Source organism: Charadrius vociferus, unplaced genomic scaffold (genome assembly GCF_000708025.1).
Source record: "Charadrius vociferus isolate BGI_N301 unplaced genomic scaffold, ASM70802v2 scaffold477, whole genome shotgun sequence".
In the NCBI taxonomy this organism is placed as follows: Eukaryota; Metazoa; Chordata; class Aves; order Charadriiformes; family Charadriidae; genus Charadrius; species Charadrius vociferus.
The window spans coordinates 905,147-923,068 of NW_009649449.1; the positions used below are offsets into that span (position 1 = coordinate 905,147).

General features: G+C 41.5%; 1 protein-coding gene across 1 annotated transcript in view; it reads right to left on the bottom strand.

Annotated features, from left to right (window-relative positions):
* Nucleotides 1–568: 568 nt before the first annotated feature.
* The window catches only part of PEX14 (peroxisomal biogenesis factor 14), a 47,877-nt gene continuing 30,523 nt past the window's right edge, over nt 569–17,922 (bottom strand). Inside the window, exons 4-8 of the mRNA XM_009889645.1 lie at nt 11,026–11,111; nt 8,054–8,156; nt 6,690–6,787; nt 3,618–3,709; nt 569–1,446 (exon numbers count right to left, since the gene is read on the bottom strand). Coding sequence (XP_009887947.1) covers nt 981–1,446; nt 3,618–3,709; nt 6,690–6,787; nt 8,054–8,156; nt 11,026–11,111 — 845 coding nt within the window. The 3' untranslated portion in view covers nt 569–980. The remainder of the gene's footprint in view (nt 1,447–3,617; nt 3,710–6,689; nt 6,788–8,053; nt 8,157–11,025; nt 11,112–17,922) is intronic.

Below are 17,922 nucleotides of genomic sequence, written 5' to 3' on the forward strand. Positions count from 1 at the left end.
TGATCATTTAAGTTGGGTTTTCTCCTCATTTCAGGAGAAAAACAGGCTAAGAACCATTGCAAAGATTCAGAATTAGCCAACTATTTCAGCGTCTGATATCACCTCATTCATTCATTCATTCAGGGCAGCTATAAATAAAATGTAAGATGTCAAAAACTGATGTGAGCTCATTGTCTTTGGAGGAGGAAGGGTAATAATTGGGATAAGCGGGGTCAACTTTTATAAAGCCTTCTTTTACTGGGGAGCAATCAGTAACACAGCCACCTGTTCTCATGGATTTTACTGTGGCCATGGACTTGGTCCCTAGCAAGAGGCCACTTTGATGAGTATATGCAGGTGGGGCAGAAATAGTGTTCTTTGGACCCCACAGAAATTTAGTGTTTTTAGATGCTAGGTAGTTTCAGGAATTTGAGGCTTGACATAAGCCTTGGACGGCCAAGACTAAGATCTGGTGAGGAATTCAGGGTTAAAACATTCTTTTTTTGGCAACAGAATATCAAGTAGTTTGAGAAATAAAACAGAGGGTATTTTGGGAGATGGAGAACTGGTTTGGGCCTTATGTGGCAATTAAAGGCTTGTGAAATCAAATTGCTCAGGACAGACTTGGTTTCTGAAATTGGATAGAAGGACCCTAGGATGCAGCGAAGAGGCTGACTGTTTCAGGAGAGATGGTGCTTTTATAAGAGGACTTATTCTGTAGCTGTGGTGCATGATAAGGCGATTGGTCTTCCAGCCTAGGCAGTGACCCCAGCTCATGGGGAGAATGTGGGTCTGGGAGGGGAGAAGAAGCCACTGCAAAGCCCTGTGGTGAAACAGGGCCCACCTTGTTCACTGGGTAGTCATGACCCTGCTCAAGGTCAATCATGGGAGAATCACTGGAGGGGATGGTGGCACTTCTCTCCACAAAATGGGAGAGGCACCGGGGACAGTGCAGGAGGCTAGGGAAGATGTACAGCAGCAGCAGCAGAAGCCAGGGTGCCTTAGTCAATCTCATTCTCATTGCTGGCCCCCTCAGGTCTTCGTAGCTTTTCCACTTGCTCATTAATCTGACCATCCCCTCCTCGCCGGTCCTCAGTCTGGACACCCAGACATTCCTCCTCATCCACATGGCTAACATCATCATCCTCATCGTCCTCTTCCTCCTCTTCATTCCTTTTGGTTTCCCTTTTCTCCTCCTCACCCTGCACCTCCATCCGCACTTGGCTCTTGACGTCAATCACTGCCTTGTTGCCCTCCTCCGTGCTCAGCAGATGGCAGCTGACCTTCGAACCCTCAGGGCTGTGGTTCTCCTTGACTGGCGATGAGGTGGTAGACTCATTGCTGACGGGTGAGATGTCACTGCTGCTATTATGGTTGGCAACAACAGGGTTGGAGGGTGAGCTTGGCTTCACTGGGATCTGCCATGACGGGATCTTTGGAGCCGAAGGGGAGGGAGGAAATTGCCTCCTTGGGGGAGGGGAAGAAGGAAAGAAAAGGAGAGAACGGTGCTTTTATTAAAAACACTGAGGGGTTATCATTAGAGAGAATGGTATTTGCACTGGAGAAGTCATGTAAAGCAGGAGTGAAACTGCAAGTCTCCTTTGCCATAAATGAACAAAACCAAAGCCACTTCACTTCTTCAGCCAGAATCTCAAAGTGCTTGACAAGCACCCAGTAATCAAGTCTGCACACAAGGAAAATATCACAGCTGGGCAATCTGAAGTACTAAAATGATCTGGTTTGGCCAATTTCAGAGCAAGCTAGCACTCAGGAATGCTGCCTGTGGAAAGACATGCGTGTCCCTTTATAAAACAATCACTAATTAATTAGTAAAGAAAATTCCCACTGGAGCAAGAAGTCAGACACACCAGGTCCTTGTGCCTGAGCCAAGGAATTTCACCACCTGGCTCTCGCCTGCACTGTGATACACAGCTATTGCATTCTGGCTCTTCACAATCCAGAGCCTATCTCCTAGTCCCAGCACGCGCTTTACATGTTTGGGCCAGGTCCTGGGTGCCGCAAACTGGTTCAGCTTCTCTGACTTGAATGGTGTCATACTAGCTTGCACCAGCTGAGAAAGCTGGCTGCTCTGTCCTTGAGTCCTTTCTAGGTGGGCTTTAAGGATTTGATTAACGGCAGGATAATGTCCAGCGCGAAGAGGAGAATCCAAGTACCAAACAGGACAAACATAAGCGCAGTGGGTAGCACTAGTCATCCATCATGAAGAGCAAAGCAAAAAAGCATGTCTGATCTAGCAGTCCCCTTGCTTGTGTATGTGAAAAGTGGTATTATGAAGAGGTATCGGATCACGTTCTGAAAAGGATGCTGTGCGGCAGGGAGTCCTCATGCCCCTCAGGTGAGCTGGCTAATGCCACAGACAGGACCACTCCTACAGTTAGTGCTCAAACACAGCAGATTACATTTTCTTAGACTGACCTAGGAACAGTAGTTGCTCTCACCTCCCTCTTCCTGCTGCCACCAGCAGCCATTGAAGAACTCTGCTGATCTAACCTCCATCTCCTGTGAGTGCAATAAGCTAATGTCTGCATTATTCAACCAGTATCATAAATGCAATCAACAAATTTGATCTGGAGACTTTCTTGGCTCCAGTGTTGCTGCTGCCTCCTCACTGCAGAAACATTTGCCTTTTTGTTAAAAAACACCCCCCCTCAAAAGTTTTGTTTTTTCCAAAAAGCACTTATCCCCCAGCTGCAACTTTCCTGTTGCTGAAGAGGTGTCATTAAGTAACACTGTCTCCACGACAGTGATGCTAGTGCATCCCAACTTAATAGACGCTAACTTGGTATGTGTCTTCAATACTCCATAGCTTTCTACTGTGACTCCTGGGAGGTGTAGCGAGAATTTAAAAGGATATTAAAGACAATATACTTTTCAGACTTCTGAAAAGCCCACTTGCTGAGATTCAGAACATGTCTAGTTCAGTCTTAGACTGATCTTTGAAGTCCATCTCTTAGGAAACAGATGAATTGAGAAGACTACGTTACATGTAGAAGGAGGCAAGGGATTCATATCAGAGTGAAAGGATCAATAGCTGAAAAGCTAGATAAACTCTCAAGTAATGTACTTGGAAAAAAAGGATCTCCTCAAGAACTGAGATCTGATCCCTGTTCTTATGACTGTCCCACAGCCTGGGATTTATATCACCCCATTTTAGACATCTACTATGTTATGTCTATACCTGAGCTAGCTAATAGAGAGAAACAGGCTCTGCTGAAGTGTGATTCTTTTCATCCCGGTTGTGCCCTAACCATGAACAGGTCAGCTGAACTGTATCCAGAAGTGACTTTCTCTGTAACAGAATGCAGGTGCAGATGCAGTCAATATCTCAATCTAGGTGAGAGGCATCCTGACTGTGGTGAATGGCAGAGAATTCCTCTATCATAAACAAAAAATCTTATTAATTACCCGAAGCACTCTGATTTAAGGCAAGTTTGAAAAGCATTTTGAGACGTGCAAATAGAAAGTGATAGTGGAGTGCAAAGTGGTATTATTAAAATAGCAATAACAGGATATAAAGCTAGTTCCTGTTGGAAATGCCTTTCCTCTCCACAATTGAGAGAATCCCAGAAAGCAACCCTTTCCCCACACAATAATCTGCTCACATATTCCATCCTTACCGGTTCAGGAGAAGTCCTTTTAACGAGTAGATCTCAGATTTCAATTCATTAATATTCTGCGACTCCAGAATCCAGTTGGTGGAAGTTGTGGCCTAAAACAGGACAAAGGAGATATAAAGATCAAAGTATGAACTGGGAGACAGTTCATAAATGTCACTTTTTTCTCTGTTATCCTCCCTCTCCTCTGAGAATCTTGATCCCTGGGGATAACATACATAAGCTTTATCATTTAAAATCTCTCAAATCTGAGCAAAACAACTTCCACAATAAAGAAGGACCTGAATGGATCCCGTGATGATCAGAAATAATAATTGTCTCAAGGTGCTAAGACCATTCAAATATGAAACTAGAACTGGGATCCTGAAAGGCAGTGGGAGTTGCACTGGATCAGGTCGTTTGCTCTTTCCTGTGATTGCACTTAGATGAGGCAACAGATTCAAATATTATATATTAACAACTATTTTAAAACCATTTGTTCATTTTTCCTAAATCATGAAATAAAGAATCCATTATTTGCACTCTGTGGTGTTTAGAGGTGGGCTGGTAAATCGATGCTTAAAAGTTGCAAAAATTTTCCCTTCTAGATCTGAAGAATTAGAGCTATGCTTGAGTTACCAGACTGTTTCTCCAGGAAGCAGCTGGACTAGGCACTGGCCTGGATATTTCAAGGCAATGAATGCACTTTGGTGGGGAAAGATGGTAAGTAACTCATGGAAACCTAGTACAGCTGCTGTCAGCACTGCCATCGGAATTGCTATGGGGTATCAGGCAGAAATTAGAGTAAGGTAACAACTGAGGAGAACGTGCTGCAGATAATACTTTTGGCAATCCTTCTTTTAACCCTTTTGGGAACTTGAGAAATGGAAAGAACATTCTGAAAGACAGATCATGACCTATTGCTACCCTGTCCTATCACTCTAGCAACTCCTGTAGCAATGGGCTGAGTATTGAACCAAAGAACACTCATGTCTAGCACTTCCCATAGTAAATTCTGCTGAAAGGCATTAGGAACGAACCCATTTGTGAGCATTGCTCCAGAGATGCTCTTAATAAATCTCCTAACAAAGGAAGCCAGGAATAACACAAAATTTCTCCTCAGCAGTTCTTACTACATGTAGCTAGAACTGGTTGTTCCAACTTAGTCTTTAAACAGACTTCAGCTAGTGCTGAGTAACCCTGAACACCTTCACAGCCAGCACTCCTCACAGTGACTTCTGGGCTGTGAACCCAGTGAGCTGGGAGAGGCTCAGTCTGTAGTAGCTGTGATATACACAGATGCGTTCCCCTGGGATTCACACTCCCAGCCCTCAGACAGCAAGAATCCAGGAGCCACTGTTCTGGCTTTCCAAGACCTTGAAAGCTACAGCAGCACATTAACAAGGGAGTGATTTCCACTCACTGGCCTGCAAAGGACTCAAATTTCCAAAACACATATGGTGCCAGATGCCTAGGATTTAGAAATAAAATCTGACATCTGGGGCTTTTTAGCCAGTCTCTTTAAAAAACAGTTGTAGAAAATTCAAGCCCTGAATTTTTATGTACGTTTTTTAATTACTTAAAGTCCCTCTTTTTAATTTTTTACAGCATGCCAGTAGGAGTTTGAAAAGCAGATATAAAAACTTACATTACAGCTGAGAAAACACAGCTTTTATTCTTTGGTTTGTGGGGTTGCCCAAGTTTTTCTTTGTACACATGAGGTTTAGATATCATAACAATGTGTGCTACCATTTCAGTGCAGGGGGTAGAGAGGGGGGAGGAAAAACTTCTTCAAGACTCTAAACCACCAAGACTGTTATGCCCTTTTTCCTTCTTAAAGCTCAACATGTGGTCTTAATCTTAACACTTAAGACCTGAAAACAGTTTTCCAATTTCCGGACTGGCTCCAGGCCACTGACAGGCCACAGTTCCCAAGGAAAATTGAAGTAGAGTGTTGTGACCATAAATTGGCTTTCATGGTTGGGTTTACAGCTGTGCCACTGAGGGATTCCTACTGTACAGTGTGCACACCACATAGTCAGCTGTGGCCCACCAGTTACACACCATCAAAGGGTTTGTACGAGATTAAAGTATAGGTAAGGGGAGAAGACCACTGTTCATGCTAGAGGTAAAAGACTGTAAGCATTGTCTAAGGGATTTCATAGCAAAAAGAAAAATCTCTCCCTGTACACAGAATACTGCAAGGTAACTGGGCCCTGAATAATCACAAGTTTGTGAGTGAAAGAAAGGCTTCATCGCTATGTGACTGGTTCAGATCCATCCCCCCCCACCAACACTTGCTGGCTGACAGAATGCTCAGACCAATGGCTGCAAAGTACTTTGGACATGAAAAGCACTAATTCTCATTGCCAGAAAGAAAATCAATTTTGGTTAAAAGTGGTTACTTGTAGTTACACGTGTAACAACACAAACTAGTCAGAACTGATGGTTTTATTGCCAGAGTCAAGTCAGGAGTCAAGGGGAATGGGCCACTGTGCGTCACTAACGTGGTTGTGATGGGGACACTTGTTACACTGAGATGACCAACATAATTGAAACAAGAAACCAAATAGTAAGAATGTTTGGCCACTATCTGGCCTGGATCTGAACAAGTGACTTAAATACAGTACTTTGAGGGTGTGCTTGGCTGAACAGGATTAAGTCATTGTTTTGACAATGTACAAGGGTACAGGAGAAATATAAACATGTAAATTACATATTACACACAAATAAAACCTCTGCACATCTGGCCTTTACCTCTTTTGGTCAGTGGACTAACAGCACAATTATTTAATCTCAAATGCAATGCAGAAGATAGAGAGCTGAGAACAGGTCTGAGGCCTCAGACACACGGGCTACACACAAAGCTACAGAGCAAAGCCCTCTCAGAAGTTAGATATAGTTCATTGAGTACCCAATGCTTTAAACAGACTGCCTACAGAGACGTCAGATGCAGAGAAACTGGCTGGGGATATGACAGAGCTGAAGTCTGGATTGTGAACCTAATAAGGTGCTCTCCCCGTCCCCACAAAAGAGGCTGTGCATGTTCCAAAGAAGGTGGTGGTGTTCTAAAGGTGAAGAGTTCGAAGTGGATACCTTAGAAGCAGCCAGTTCTTGGGTGAGCTCCTGGATTTTCTGTTGTTGCTGGATTAGCAGTTCCTGGACAGCGGCTAAAGTTGTCTGTAACTGAGTCACTGTGAGGGAAAAAGCAGGAGAGTGTTAAACTGAAATATATGCACATGTACACACTCACACACGTCCTTCCTGCTGTCTAGCTACAAAGATGCCTCTATTCCTACTATATTTAATTTATCTACGCCCGCCTGCTCACTTTAATCCATATGATTTATCTGCACTACGGGTAATCTACCTGCACTGCATCTAACCTCCAGTATTTCTAGTTTATCTTTCCATTGTATAGATGTCTATAGCCCACAGTATATCCGTCCAAAACCTCTCCCTTCTAATTATATTGGTTTATGATTTGTACATCTCCCTGAACTTATACAATGTTTGTATCATTTATCTACCTTGGGCCTCACGCAAACACTGGAGCTAGCTCCAATCTGGGAAGAGGCTGGTCTCAGGACTGACCTTAGGGCATCATGAGAAATGAAAGATGCTTTTCTTCTCATCCTCCACTAAAAAGTGTAATTAGCATCCTCCCACTCTCAACCCAACAGCTCCTTCAACCCCAACATTTTTAACGAACTTACTGCTGAAAATGATACTTTTTTTCCATCCCACCAACTGAATACTTTTTGCGCTTTCCCCCTTTTATTTCCAGGGAGCACCCTGTATTCCCCTCCTATACCCCAGCAAACACTGAAGAACTTCTGCTGGACTCAACTCCAGCTGTAGGAGAACTTTTTCTACTTCGGTACTTTATACAAAGCTTCTAGGCCGTAAACAAGCTGATAAAATAAAATAAAATTAAAAACTCTATTGGTGTGACAGGTAACAGCTAATCCAGACCATCATTAGGGCATTGGGTAATGAATAGACACCCTATAGAGTCAATAACAGAGAAGGTGGCTAAGGTCAGGGAGGCGCAGTAATTACAGACTCTCCTGACCCTTCCTCGGATTTTCAGATGGAAGGTGGGGGGAAAGCACCAAAAAAAAGCCCCTGAAAACATCAGAGAAGCAGAAATTAAAAATGAACTTTACAGCCCTCCGAAAGGCTGTCATTTTATTCCCCTTATTAATATTCTGAGGTTGGGAGCCTTTCCGTAAAAACATAATTAATTGAGGCCGCGCCGACAGTAAACAAGCAATTTCAAATTAAACCGAAATGACGGCGGCTTCATTTGCAAATGTGAACAGATTCTCAGAGCAGATAAATGAAGTCACCACATAAAGTGGAGATGGAGGGAAAGAAAAGGGTGGGGGTCTTGGCAGAATGGAGGATACAGGGAGAAAGGCTTTGAGGGGTAAATTGATGGAGTCATTAATCTTTACCTGTCTGTGTCACACTGCCACTCATCTCAGAAATGTTTGACTCAATCCTCTGAAGTTGTTTCCTGTCTTCTTTGCCTCCCATGATGAGAGGAAGCAGGTATTTCTGCATGGAGTACAGAAACTTTTTAAGGAAATAGGGATATGCAAAGTGGTCTTTCTAATCTATCCAAAACATCCTCAAAGCCCACCACCCAACCTCAGCCTTTATCACAGAGCCAGTGATCATTTATCCACACATCTGGCTGAGAAAAGAAATTCCCTCTACAGTAGGTGTTAAAACAAGTTGCAGAAGAGAAGATATGAGGTCTCTGGTTACATTTTTGGGGGTGCTGAAAACCAGTTCCTAACTCCATTTAAGGTTTCCTCTCAGTCCAGAGAAACATCCATCGCATACAGTACAGTTTCAGACCTTACGCTCTCAAATGTGAACACACTGATGTGTTGCAACATCTGAGCTACATCCACAAGGCAAGAATCGCGGAAGTGGGAAGAAGAGGGGAAAGGCCCAGGAAAGGCCAGAGGAAGCACAAGCCAGGCAATGAGAGGTATTATAAAATCTTTTAAACCTTGGCTGGGGAAGGGTTACGAGTCATGGAGGGAAAAGCAGAGATATGGAGCACAGGGAAGAGAAAGGAAATGGAGCCGAGTTAACAACAGTAGGAGAGAACGAAAGAACCAGGGCTAAAGGAAGTGAGAACCAAGCTAGTATAGGATAAGAAGCAGTTCAGTGACACTGCACAGAGCCATGAAAGCTACCTCATTCTGCCCTTGCAGAGGATGGACTGGATCTAATAGGTCACAACTCTCCTCTAACTACCATGGATCCTTCTGCAGCTCTGCTCCTATGAACTGAATATGCGCTTTAACAAGGCCACATCCAAGCACAACATGGCAGGTGAAAAAAATGTGAGAGAATGATAGTCTAGGATGTAGAAATAGCCCCGATAGTGCCTATCAATTCTTTTTCATCCTGGCTTTTGATCCATGTACACCCACTGCAGAGGCATACATACAGGATGGTTTCTGAGACACAGCTGATTATCCAAACTGACACGTGTGGGACAGCTTTCTTTTACACTTAATAGCACTGGTTTAAGATTTCAGTGTCGCTGTACACAGCTCTTACACTCACACAGCACAGGTACACATACATGTTTACACTCAGACATTCTGAAAAGCAAATGGCTTTTGATGACTTTCATAAACAGTTCCCTGTTAATCTTCACAGAACACACACGGACAACTATGGTGTATCCTAGCATCCTATCTTTCATATAAAAATCACTATTTGCAAACTCCTTCAAAATCCCATGAAGTGCAGAGGGAACTTAACAACTGTTTCCAAAGATGTCTTACTCCTATAAAAGAAATGGATCTCTGCTAGGCACACAATATGCCTTATGAGGTTTGGGCAGACAGCAGAGCAAGATCTGTAAACAAAGAATACAGCAGTAGGATACATTACAGCATCAGTGACATTATGCCAAAAAATTTATGTAAATCATCAATACGTGTTAGACATGTGTCACTTAGTAACAGCAATATGTGCAGGTCTACAAGGCCCAGCAGCTGTTGTCTTAACGTCTCTCTGGACACTTATCAGCTCCACCATTCTTTGCAAGAATGAAAAGATCAGTAAGGTTGGCATCACTACTTTAATATAAAAACAGAGGGACAACATATCTCAATAAAAAGCCATTCTCTTAAGTCATGTAACTTTATTTGCAGAGATGGAACATGTCGCTTAATCTGGCCTCTCTCTTAGCCTGAGACCCAAAAAATTAATGATAGGACAAGATAAGAAAACTAGTTTTAAACTAGAAGGCTTTTTTAAAAATAGATTTTACTAAACAAGATGGTAATTGTTAATTAAAGAACAAACAAACATGAAAACCATTAACCTCTAGTTAATTGTTCATCTCTGTCCCTTTTTCAAAAATAAACCACAACTTCTACTGGACCAAAAGCTCTTTACACTCTGCTGTGTTGACCTGAACCACTTATGTCTTTCTATGTAGCCACAGAATACGATTGTTTAGCAAAGATATTACCTAATGTCACTTACCACATTGCTAGAAAGCAAATCTATAGAGTGAAAGAATACGTTCAACTGGAGGAACGTTGCACAAGAAATAAGAAGGGGCTGCTGTCTCTACAATACATTAGCAGACACACTCTTGGTCTACCTTGTTCTAAGCACATTGGAGTAGAACTACAAGAGACCTGGAAAGTAGCACCTTCTTTTCAATGTTCTGATCAGTTAAAAAAGATTCTTTCATACCCAAGATGCAGGACCACCAGTGGACAAATCCTTAGACTGGGGCTACGACAGTAATGTCTGCTAGCCAATGCTGGGAGAATCCCTTTACTGAACTGTGCTCAGATTCCTCAACTTAAAAAATTCCAAAATACATTTACATGATGAAAATGACCTGTTTCTAGCAGTTTGAGATCCACTGCTAAAAACTAGTTTTGTTTGCTTGCCACTTTTTGACGCTGCATTTTCATGTTACGGGTCTACATTTCTCAAATATGAGAGCTGGGGGGGACTTTTTACTAGGGCACGTAGTGAGAGGACGAGGGGGAATGGCTATAAACTGGAAGAGGGCAGGTTTAGATTAAACATTAGGAAGAAGTTTTTCACTTTGAGGGTGGTGAGGCACTGGAACAAGTTGCCCAGAGAAGTTGTTGAGGCCCCATCTCTGGAGGTGTTTAAGGCCAGGCTGGACATGGCCTTGGGCAACCTGGGCTGGTGGGAGGTGTCCCTGCCCATGGCAGAGGGGTTGGAAGTCGATGATCTTCAAGGTCCCTTCCAACCTAAACCATTCTATGATTCTATGAAATAGACCAATGGCAGTGCCAGCAAGAACAGAGATGCTTCACCAGCTTGGAACCAATATGATCATCTGGACACAAGCACCCTAACGTCATTCTCTCAGAGTACAGTGTGAGAGTGGAGAGGGAGAAATTACCTTGTAGAGCTGGTGGAATCCAAAGGCAATTCCTGCCATTATGATAGCCAAAGCCCCATAATCTCGCCATCTGGAGCCTGGTGGACCTAAAGGCCAAAATCAACAAATAATCATAGTTAGAACTGCAGGTGACAACACTTTCATCCATCCATTTTACCAGAGAAAAGAGCAATTAATAATTCCAATTCTGCTGTTTCTTAGCTGGCACAGAATTACTGAGCAGAGGAAATTAAGATGCTGGTAGTCCCTCAGGTACAGTGTGCAGGCTTCTGGCCCTAGGACATTGAAATATCTGTCCAGACCTCTAGCATTGACACTGGCCTTGCACAAAGTGTAAAAGGGAGACAAATCATAGCAACAATTTAAAAAGTTCCATCAAGCTGGTTTGCCCTACTCTTTTCTTGCAGAAGGCATTCTGAACCCTACTGCACTTCCTTCAGATAACCGTCTGCGGTGTTACTACTAGCTAAGGTTAAGTCATTACTTGAATACCAATTGTTCTCCACTCTCATAATTCTTTGAAAATGGGGACAGAGCCAGAGACCCAGAAGAGTGCAGAAAAGAAGAAAGAAGGAAGTGTTTTGAGAAAGAATAGAAATCTATTAGGGCAATAAACGGGTTTATGAACACTGTGTCAGCAATTACAGACCATTTCAATAAGGAAGGATCCAGTATCTTTCAAGCCTGAATTATGAATAAGGAACAAAGCACACATAAACAGCAGAAAGAAAATACACAATTAAATATCTAGAAAGAGGTAAAGAAGTAGATAAAAGCTTGAGATATTTAACACACAATTCTACACAGAAGCTTAGAGACTCCACAGAACAAAGCAGAGATATGGTATGCTCTCCTCCCTCAAGCAGAATCAGAAGATACCTGTAGTTTTCCACCAGCTTTATCCTTTCACCTCCCTCGCAGTTCCCTTAACGAATCTTGTACTGCCCCCGGTTTTCTTTAATAATAAAGAGGATGCAGAGTGATCTTTCCTAAAGTTCAGTGGCAGGATGTGGGCAGAACTGATGAAGTGGAGGCCGGTGTAGTCTCCAAACAGACAGATCCAAATCTACATGTGACCTACAATGTCTCAGAAATGCATTCTGTTCCCCAAAGTTTCAATTTAGGCTTTCAAAGGGAGGCTGAAATGGCTGGAAGCTTGTCTCCTTTTTGCTTTGCTCACCTATTGCCATTTTTCCCATTGCCAAGATCTTCTACAGGCACTTCATTCCAAGAGTTACTCCTAATCCCAGCCCTCAGGCTCTGCAGACAGGCACTGACTCTCAAAGACTCACAGCTTTTTGCTACGTTTTAGGACACAGCTCCTCAAATTATCCACTGGCTAGAAATCTGAACAAATTAAAGCAGGTCTGTCAGAATTGGTGAATAGTGTCACCAGCAGTATTTTGAGTTGCTGCAGTTGCAGTTTTGGAGCTTAGGCACATGATCAAATTATCATAACTTTTTAACTTAATGAGTTAACACACATCAGCTAAGCTGCAGTAACTGGCTGTGTACATGTCAGGATTTAAAATGATCTCTGGCTAATCGTGCTGCAAACCCCAGTCATCCATCCCACTTTCCCCTCCTTACTCCACTCCCACTGTCATTTCTGGTATCTGAAGTCTTTTGGTTGTCCAGTTCTCTGCCCTGAAATTCTGACTACAAATATCCTTCTATGACAATGCAACTCGTTCCAGGGTGAACTGCCTACTGTAAAGGGTTAATTAATCTCAGAGTGTCTGTGGGTCCAACTGTGTCCTGTCCATGGCAGTCCTTGACTGGTTGTCGCTGCCTCCCAGCTGCTCTACTCAGTGACCTCTGAGTAGAAAGGAGACACCTGTAGGACCCTGTCCACTTTGGCCCTTCACCTCACTCATCTCTCCCTCCGTTCCTGTAATGCTTGAGCTAAGAACATTTTATTGCCCCCTGGTTTTCATTATTAATGAAAAGGGACCAGAATGATCTTTCCTAAAGTTCAGAGAGTCTATAAAGACAAGAAGCTGAAATGCCATTTTACTCGTTTTAGAGATGTGTGAAATAATTCTGTCCTGTAGCAAAAAAAAGTGAGGGGGGTGGAGAGGAAAAGTGAGTGAGGGACGCAGTAAAGGCTGTGCACTGACCACATCAACTTTACAATGCTAGGAAGAATGTCACAGCTCTGCCTAAAATCGACATTCAATCTTCCTTTTTCTCTGTAACACTCTAATATAAAACGTGGGGTGTAGAGAGGGTTTGAAGTTTCTCAATTGTAACCTCAGTGCTCACACTGACTTCTCCGCATATCCTCAATTTCCCCACTTGTAAAACTGGAATAAAATTCAGAGAAAGTGAAAAAGCGCTAACAGCCCAGTTACTCTTCAATTTAGGCACTGGGGAAATAACAAACCATTCTACATAAGAGATCCTCAAAAGGCAAGTGGAAGGGACACAAACTTTTTCTCCAGCTGTAAGTCTGTGTTTTCTGTAAGTATATTTAATTTTCACAGCAGCAACTGTAAATTGTAGTTCCAGAGTAAACATTATTTTCATTCATCTCAGAATTAACTTTCTTGATATCAGTTAATTAGGCCTTGTGCATCCAAGTAAGGTCAGCCTCACTAGTATCCACATTTAAAACTGTAGAAACTGAGGCTGGAAGAGGTGATTTTCCAAGAGCAAACAGTGAACCCATGGAAAGGAGCTGAGTTAAAAAAAAGAGTTTGGATTCTAGTTACCATTTTTAATTGTAAAAGAAAAGAGTCTGTATTCTACAGCCTCCCACATAATGAAGACACAGGGGTGGGAGAAGGAGATCCAAATGGCAAGAAAAACAGTCACTGGAACTGATTTTTAAGAAGGTGTAAAATCTGCACAAAACCCCATAAATGGAGACCATAAATACCATGGGGAAGAACACAGACAATACCTGGATGATAGGCATGCAGCTTTGTACACCTTGCTCAGAAACTCCCTTGAGTTTGCTTGTAATTATAGGGGTTAGAAAGGCAAAAAAACCCCAACCAACCAACAAACCCCAATTAATCATTTAAATATTTAAAGTCAGATTTTTGTCCTCACTGCTGGATTAGTATATTTCATAACGCCAACAGCAGACAGCCCTGGTTTTTTACTGGGGGTTCATTTTAGAGCATGTTTAAACTAGTCAGATTGAGTGATGCTTCCAGCAACTAATCGCATGTCAAATAAAAGATATTTTATGTAATAAATTACTGCTACAAGTAATTCAAATGTCATTTATCAGTTTTATTATCAGTCAGGCAAAGTCTTGTTTCTCTATATTAATCAAATTCAAGCTTTTTTTAAGCTTTTTTTTTAAAGCAGTTTTGACACCTCTTGGCAAAAGTACAAACTGGAAGGAAGGAATTACTCCTCCAGAACAGGAGGAAAAATAGTAGAGATGGTATTGAGCTAAAATACAGTGTCTAGAAACTTAATTCTTCCTCCCAAAAGTTACTATTGTTTCTCTTAAACCAAACACAGGAGGAGTTCAGCATACAAGAACTATGCTGCTCTGAATGCTTACAAATATGCTTCTTCCTCTTCAACTCTTCAAGAATAAGAAAATACTTACACAGGTAACAGCTATTTCCAACAAAACATTGTAACATTAAGTAATACCTACACTAGCAGCTCAGTTTGTACAAAAGGAAGTATTTAAGTGGCATGAATTATTTCCTGCAGCTTTAAAAATCAGAACAGACTGAGTTGACAACAGGAGGAGATCAAGCAAGTAAAATCAAAAGGTGTGCATAGGATTTATTGCTTTGACTCACAAGAGTGGACATCTTACACTGGAGTTGCTGGCAAGATGACCAACTAGGCTGTTTGCTCCATTCCTCCTGAATAAATTCTTTAGATGGTTCAGAAGCCATCCTGAACTTGCAACCCACAGTTTTAATGCAATTTTTAAACACTAAGCAGCAACAGCTTGTGGGGAGGGGGCACACAGAGAAATTAGGTTTCTTAAGACACCAGCTACTGCTTTTCAGCACTGTACCCTCCTCAAGTGTCTCTTCTTTTTGCCCTGTGGAAGGTAACTCTTTCTCTCTAGTTTTGTCATTTTGTGTAAAGGTGTCAAATATACTCAAAAAAAAAAAAACCTTAAAAAGAAGCAAAAATATCAAACACAAAGTGGTTCACAGTCTTCAAGACCTAAAGATCAGAAGTCGCTTCACAAGAAACTCAAGACGTCTTCTTTGGGGAAGGCAAATATAGCTCATAATCTTTTTCAATATAAGCTCTTCCAATATGAGTTGTTCCCAGCAACAAGTCAACTTACAGATTCAGCTGTCTACCTATCTCATTAGTCCTTTAGATATATTTTTTAACTTCAAACCTTAAAGCATTCCAACCCTAGTGTCATGAATGCTCTGTAAGAAGATAAGCATAACAGATAGACAGAAAAAGTAGTATCTATATTTCTCTGTACATGACAACCCCTGACAAATCTATGAAAGATAAATTGACTTAGTAAACTATCACAGAAACAACTGTCCTGGAGCAGATTTGGCCCAATTCAGAAATATTCATTACAGGATTAGCATCCAACTGATGTAATAACCTACAGCAAACAAGGCACCTTGAAAGAGCTTTGAGCCACTGCAGCATCTCATCCATCAGGTCTACAGAAATTCACATATTCTTTGCAGTTTTGATATCATGGAAAGCACTTAACAGGAAGACACAAAGATCGATCCATCATTAACAATACCAGTACTACACCAGTCATGAACTAGAACAGGGCACAGGTGACACCTAATCAAATCGAGTATTTTGGTCAAACAAATACCATGTATGCTTAGCTATTTATTTTTTTTATACATCCATTCAGGGGTTAAGCTTAAATAGAAGGTCTACGAAGAATGGCTAGAGAGCGGAGGAACAATACCTCATGAATCTGTTGTCACCATTTCCCCAATTTTGGGGGTTGCTAAAAAGGACTGGCTCACAGGCAAAAGTTTTTGGTTCAAATTATTTAAAAAGCACCAATCGGATCACCAAGCTAGAGCACCAGTTCACAATTACAACCCCTACAAAAGCTTTACTTTGGTGGTATTTTTATTCACCTCTGGTTTCTGAGCATTACAGAATGATACTGTCAGACTTCTCTATGGAGCTGCTACTGGGAACATTTTGACCTTTAAATATTAGTTAAGATTCTTACCTAGTAAGAAAAAATTGGGAGCTGGTGCTTTGAGGAAAGCCAAAATAGTAAACAGAAAAAAATACCAAACAGTGATGAAGCTGCAAGGGATAACAATGATGACAACGTTTTCCAGTTTGAATTGCATACTTCTTTCCTGCCCTACTCATATTAGTGAAACACTTTAAAATAAGGGAAGATTAACTCTTCCAATATTGGTTTGTGATAAGAGTTAGCTGAATGAGCAATGGATAGCACTAAGAGGGATCTGGCACTGTTTCTTCAGCAAGAGAGCAGATTTTGCTATTCTGGCGTTTTCTGTGGACTACAGCAGACAGGCATTAGCCCAGGAGGCATAACTCAGGCCTGGAGTTCACCAGCACACACAATACAACAGTCAGAATTATTCCAGTTCTGAGCCCAACTCCATCACAAATGTTTTTCTTCCCACACTGTACCAAACCGGAGTATTTAAAAACTCAGAAAGCAAGTCTAGCATTGTCTCTAACAATAGCAAAACTATGCCATGAGCTAATAAACACAGCCCTAAGTGGACTGTTACCTCGGTCAATATCTGACTTAGAGCTGTTTAGGAGCAGTATCAAAATCCTTTTCTTAATACTTGGCAGGTAAGTGAAGTGATTTTCAAACTGCCAGACACACATGTGAGCTGAACAGCTTCTTTTGATGGATTTTTAATGGTGTGTACTTTGGTTTTTATTGTTTGGAGCTTAGATACTTTTTTGCGAGGTTTGTTTTAAAATGCAAATATATATGTAAATTTTGAGTCTACACAGATTATGTTGAGACTAAAAATTCTTTGTGAGTGTATTTTCTACACAAAATCATACAATCACATCCACACAGTCTACACAGAATTTCTGCTGTCACCCCTCAGATTATGTAAGATTGAAGAGAGAAAGCTTTTTAAAATTAAGGATCCATATAACTGTTTATTATTATTTCTAACCTGACAGCACTCTTAAAACTCGTTCATACTGGGGTCCATTGTGCCAGATCTTTAACTCACACACACAGGAAGTCACAGGCTGAGTCCTGAAGACCTTATATTCTAGCTTGCTGATCATGCTGAAAATACACCTCTTTCAAGTAACTGTTCAAGGCATTAACTGTCAGAGTTCAAGGAGCGTCTGGATGACGCTCTTAGTCATATGTTTTAGTTTTACATAGTCCTGCAAGGAGCATGGGAGTTGGACTCCATGATCCTTATAGGTCCCTTCCAACTCGAGATATTCTATGATTCTATGAAATGATCAGTTTCCTGACTAGTTAAGAAAGTAAGTCCTCTAACTAAAACACAAAACTTTGTGATGATGTCCAACAGTTTATTGAACAGAATCCACTGTTGCAATAACTAAAGATGCAATAGTGTTGCACTTTTACAGGACCTTCTATCCAAGAATCTATCAGCTCTATCATATATTAATTATCTAAATATTAGAAAACCCTACTGATGAAGGGAAATGTGACGTTAAGTTTTAGAACAACTACGAAGTGCATTCAAAGTAACACTCGGTGGGAAGGCTGAGTCCCACATTCACTAAATGCTTTTTCAAGTCCTTATAGTGGGTCAGAATCTAATTTGTATTGACTGTACACCTTTAGGTCAAGAAGTTTAGTACATATGATGTTTGTTTGTACACGATGATCATTTGTCTCTCATTTTTCTTGTGTAACATGCTCTTGTCACAGGCATCAACAACCACGAAGTGCATTCAAAGTAACACTCGGTG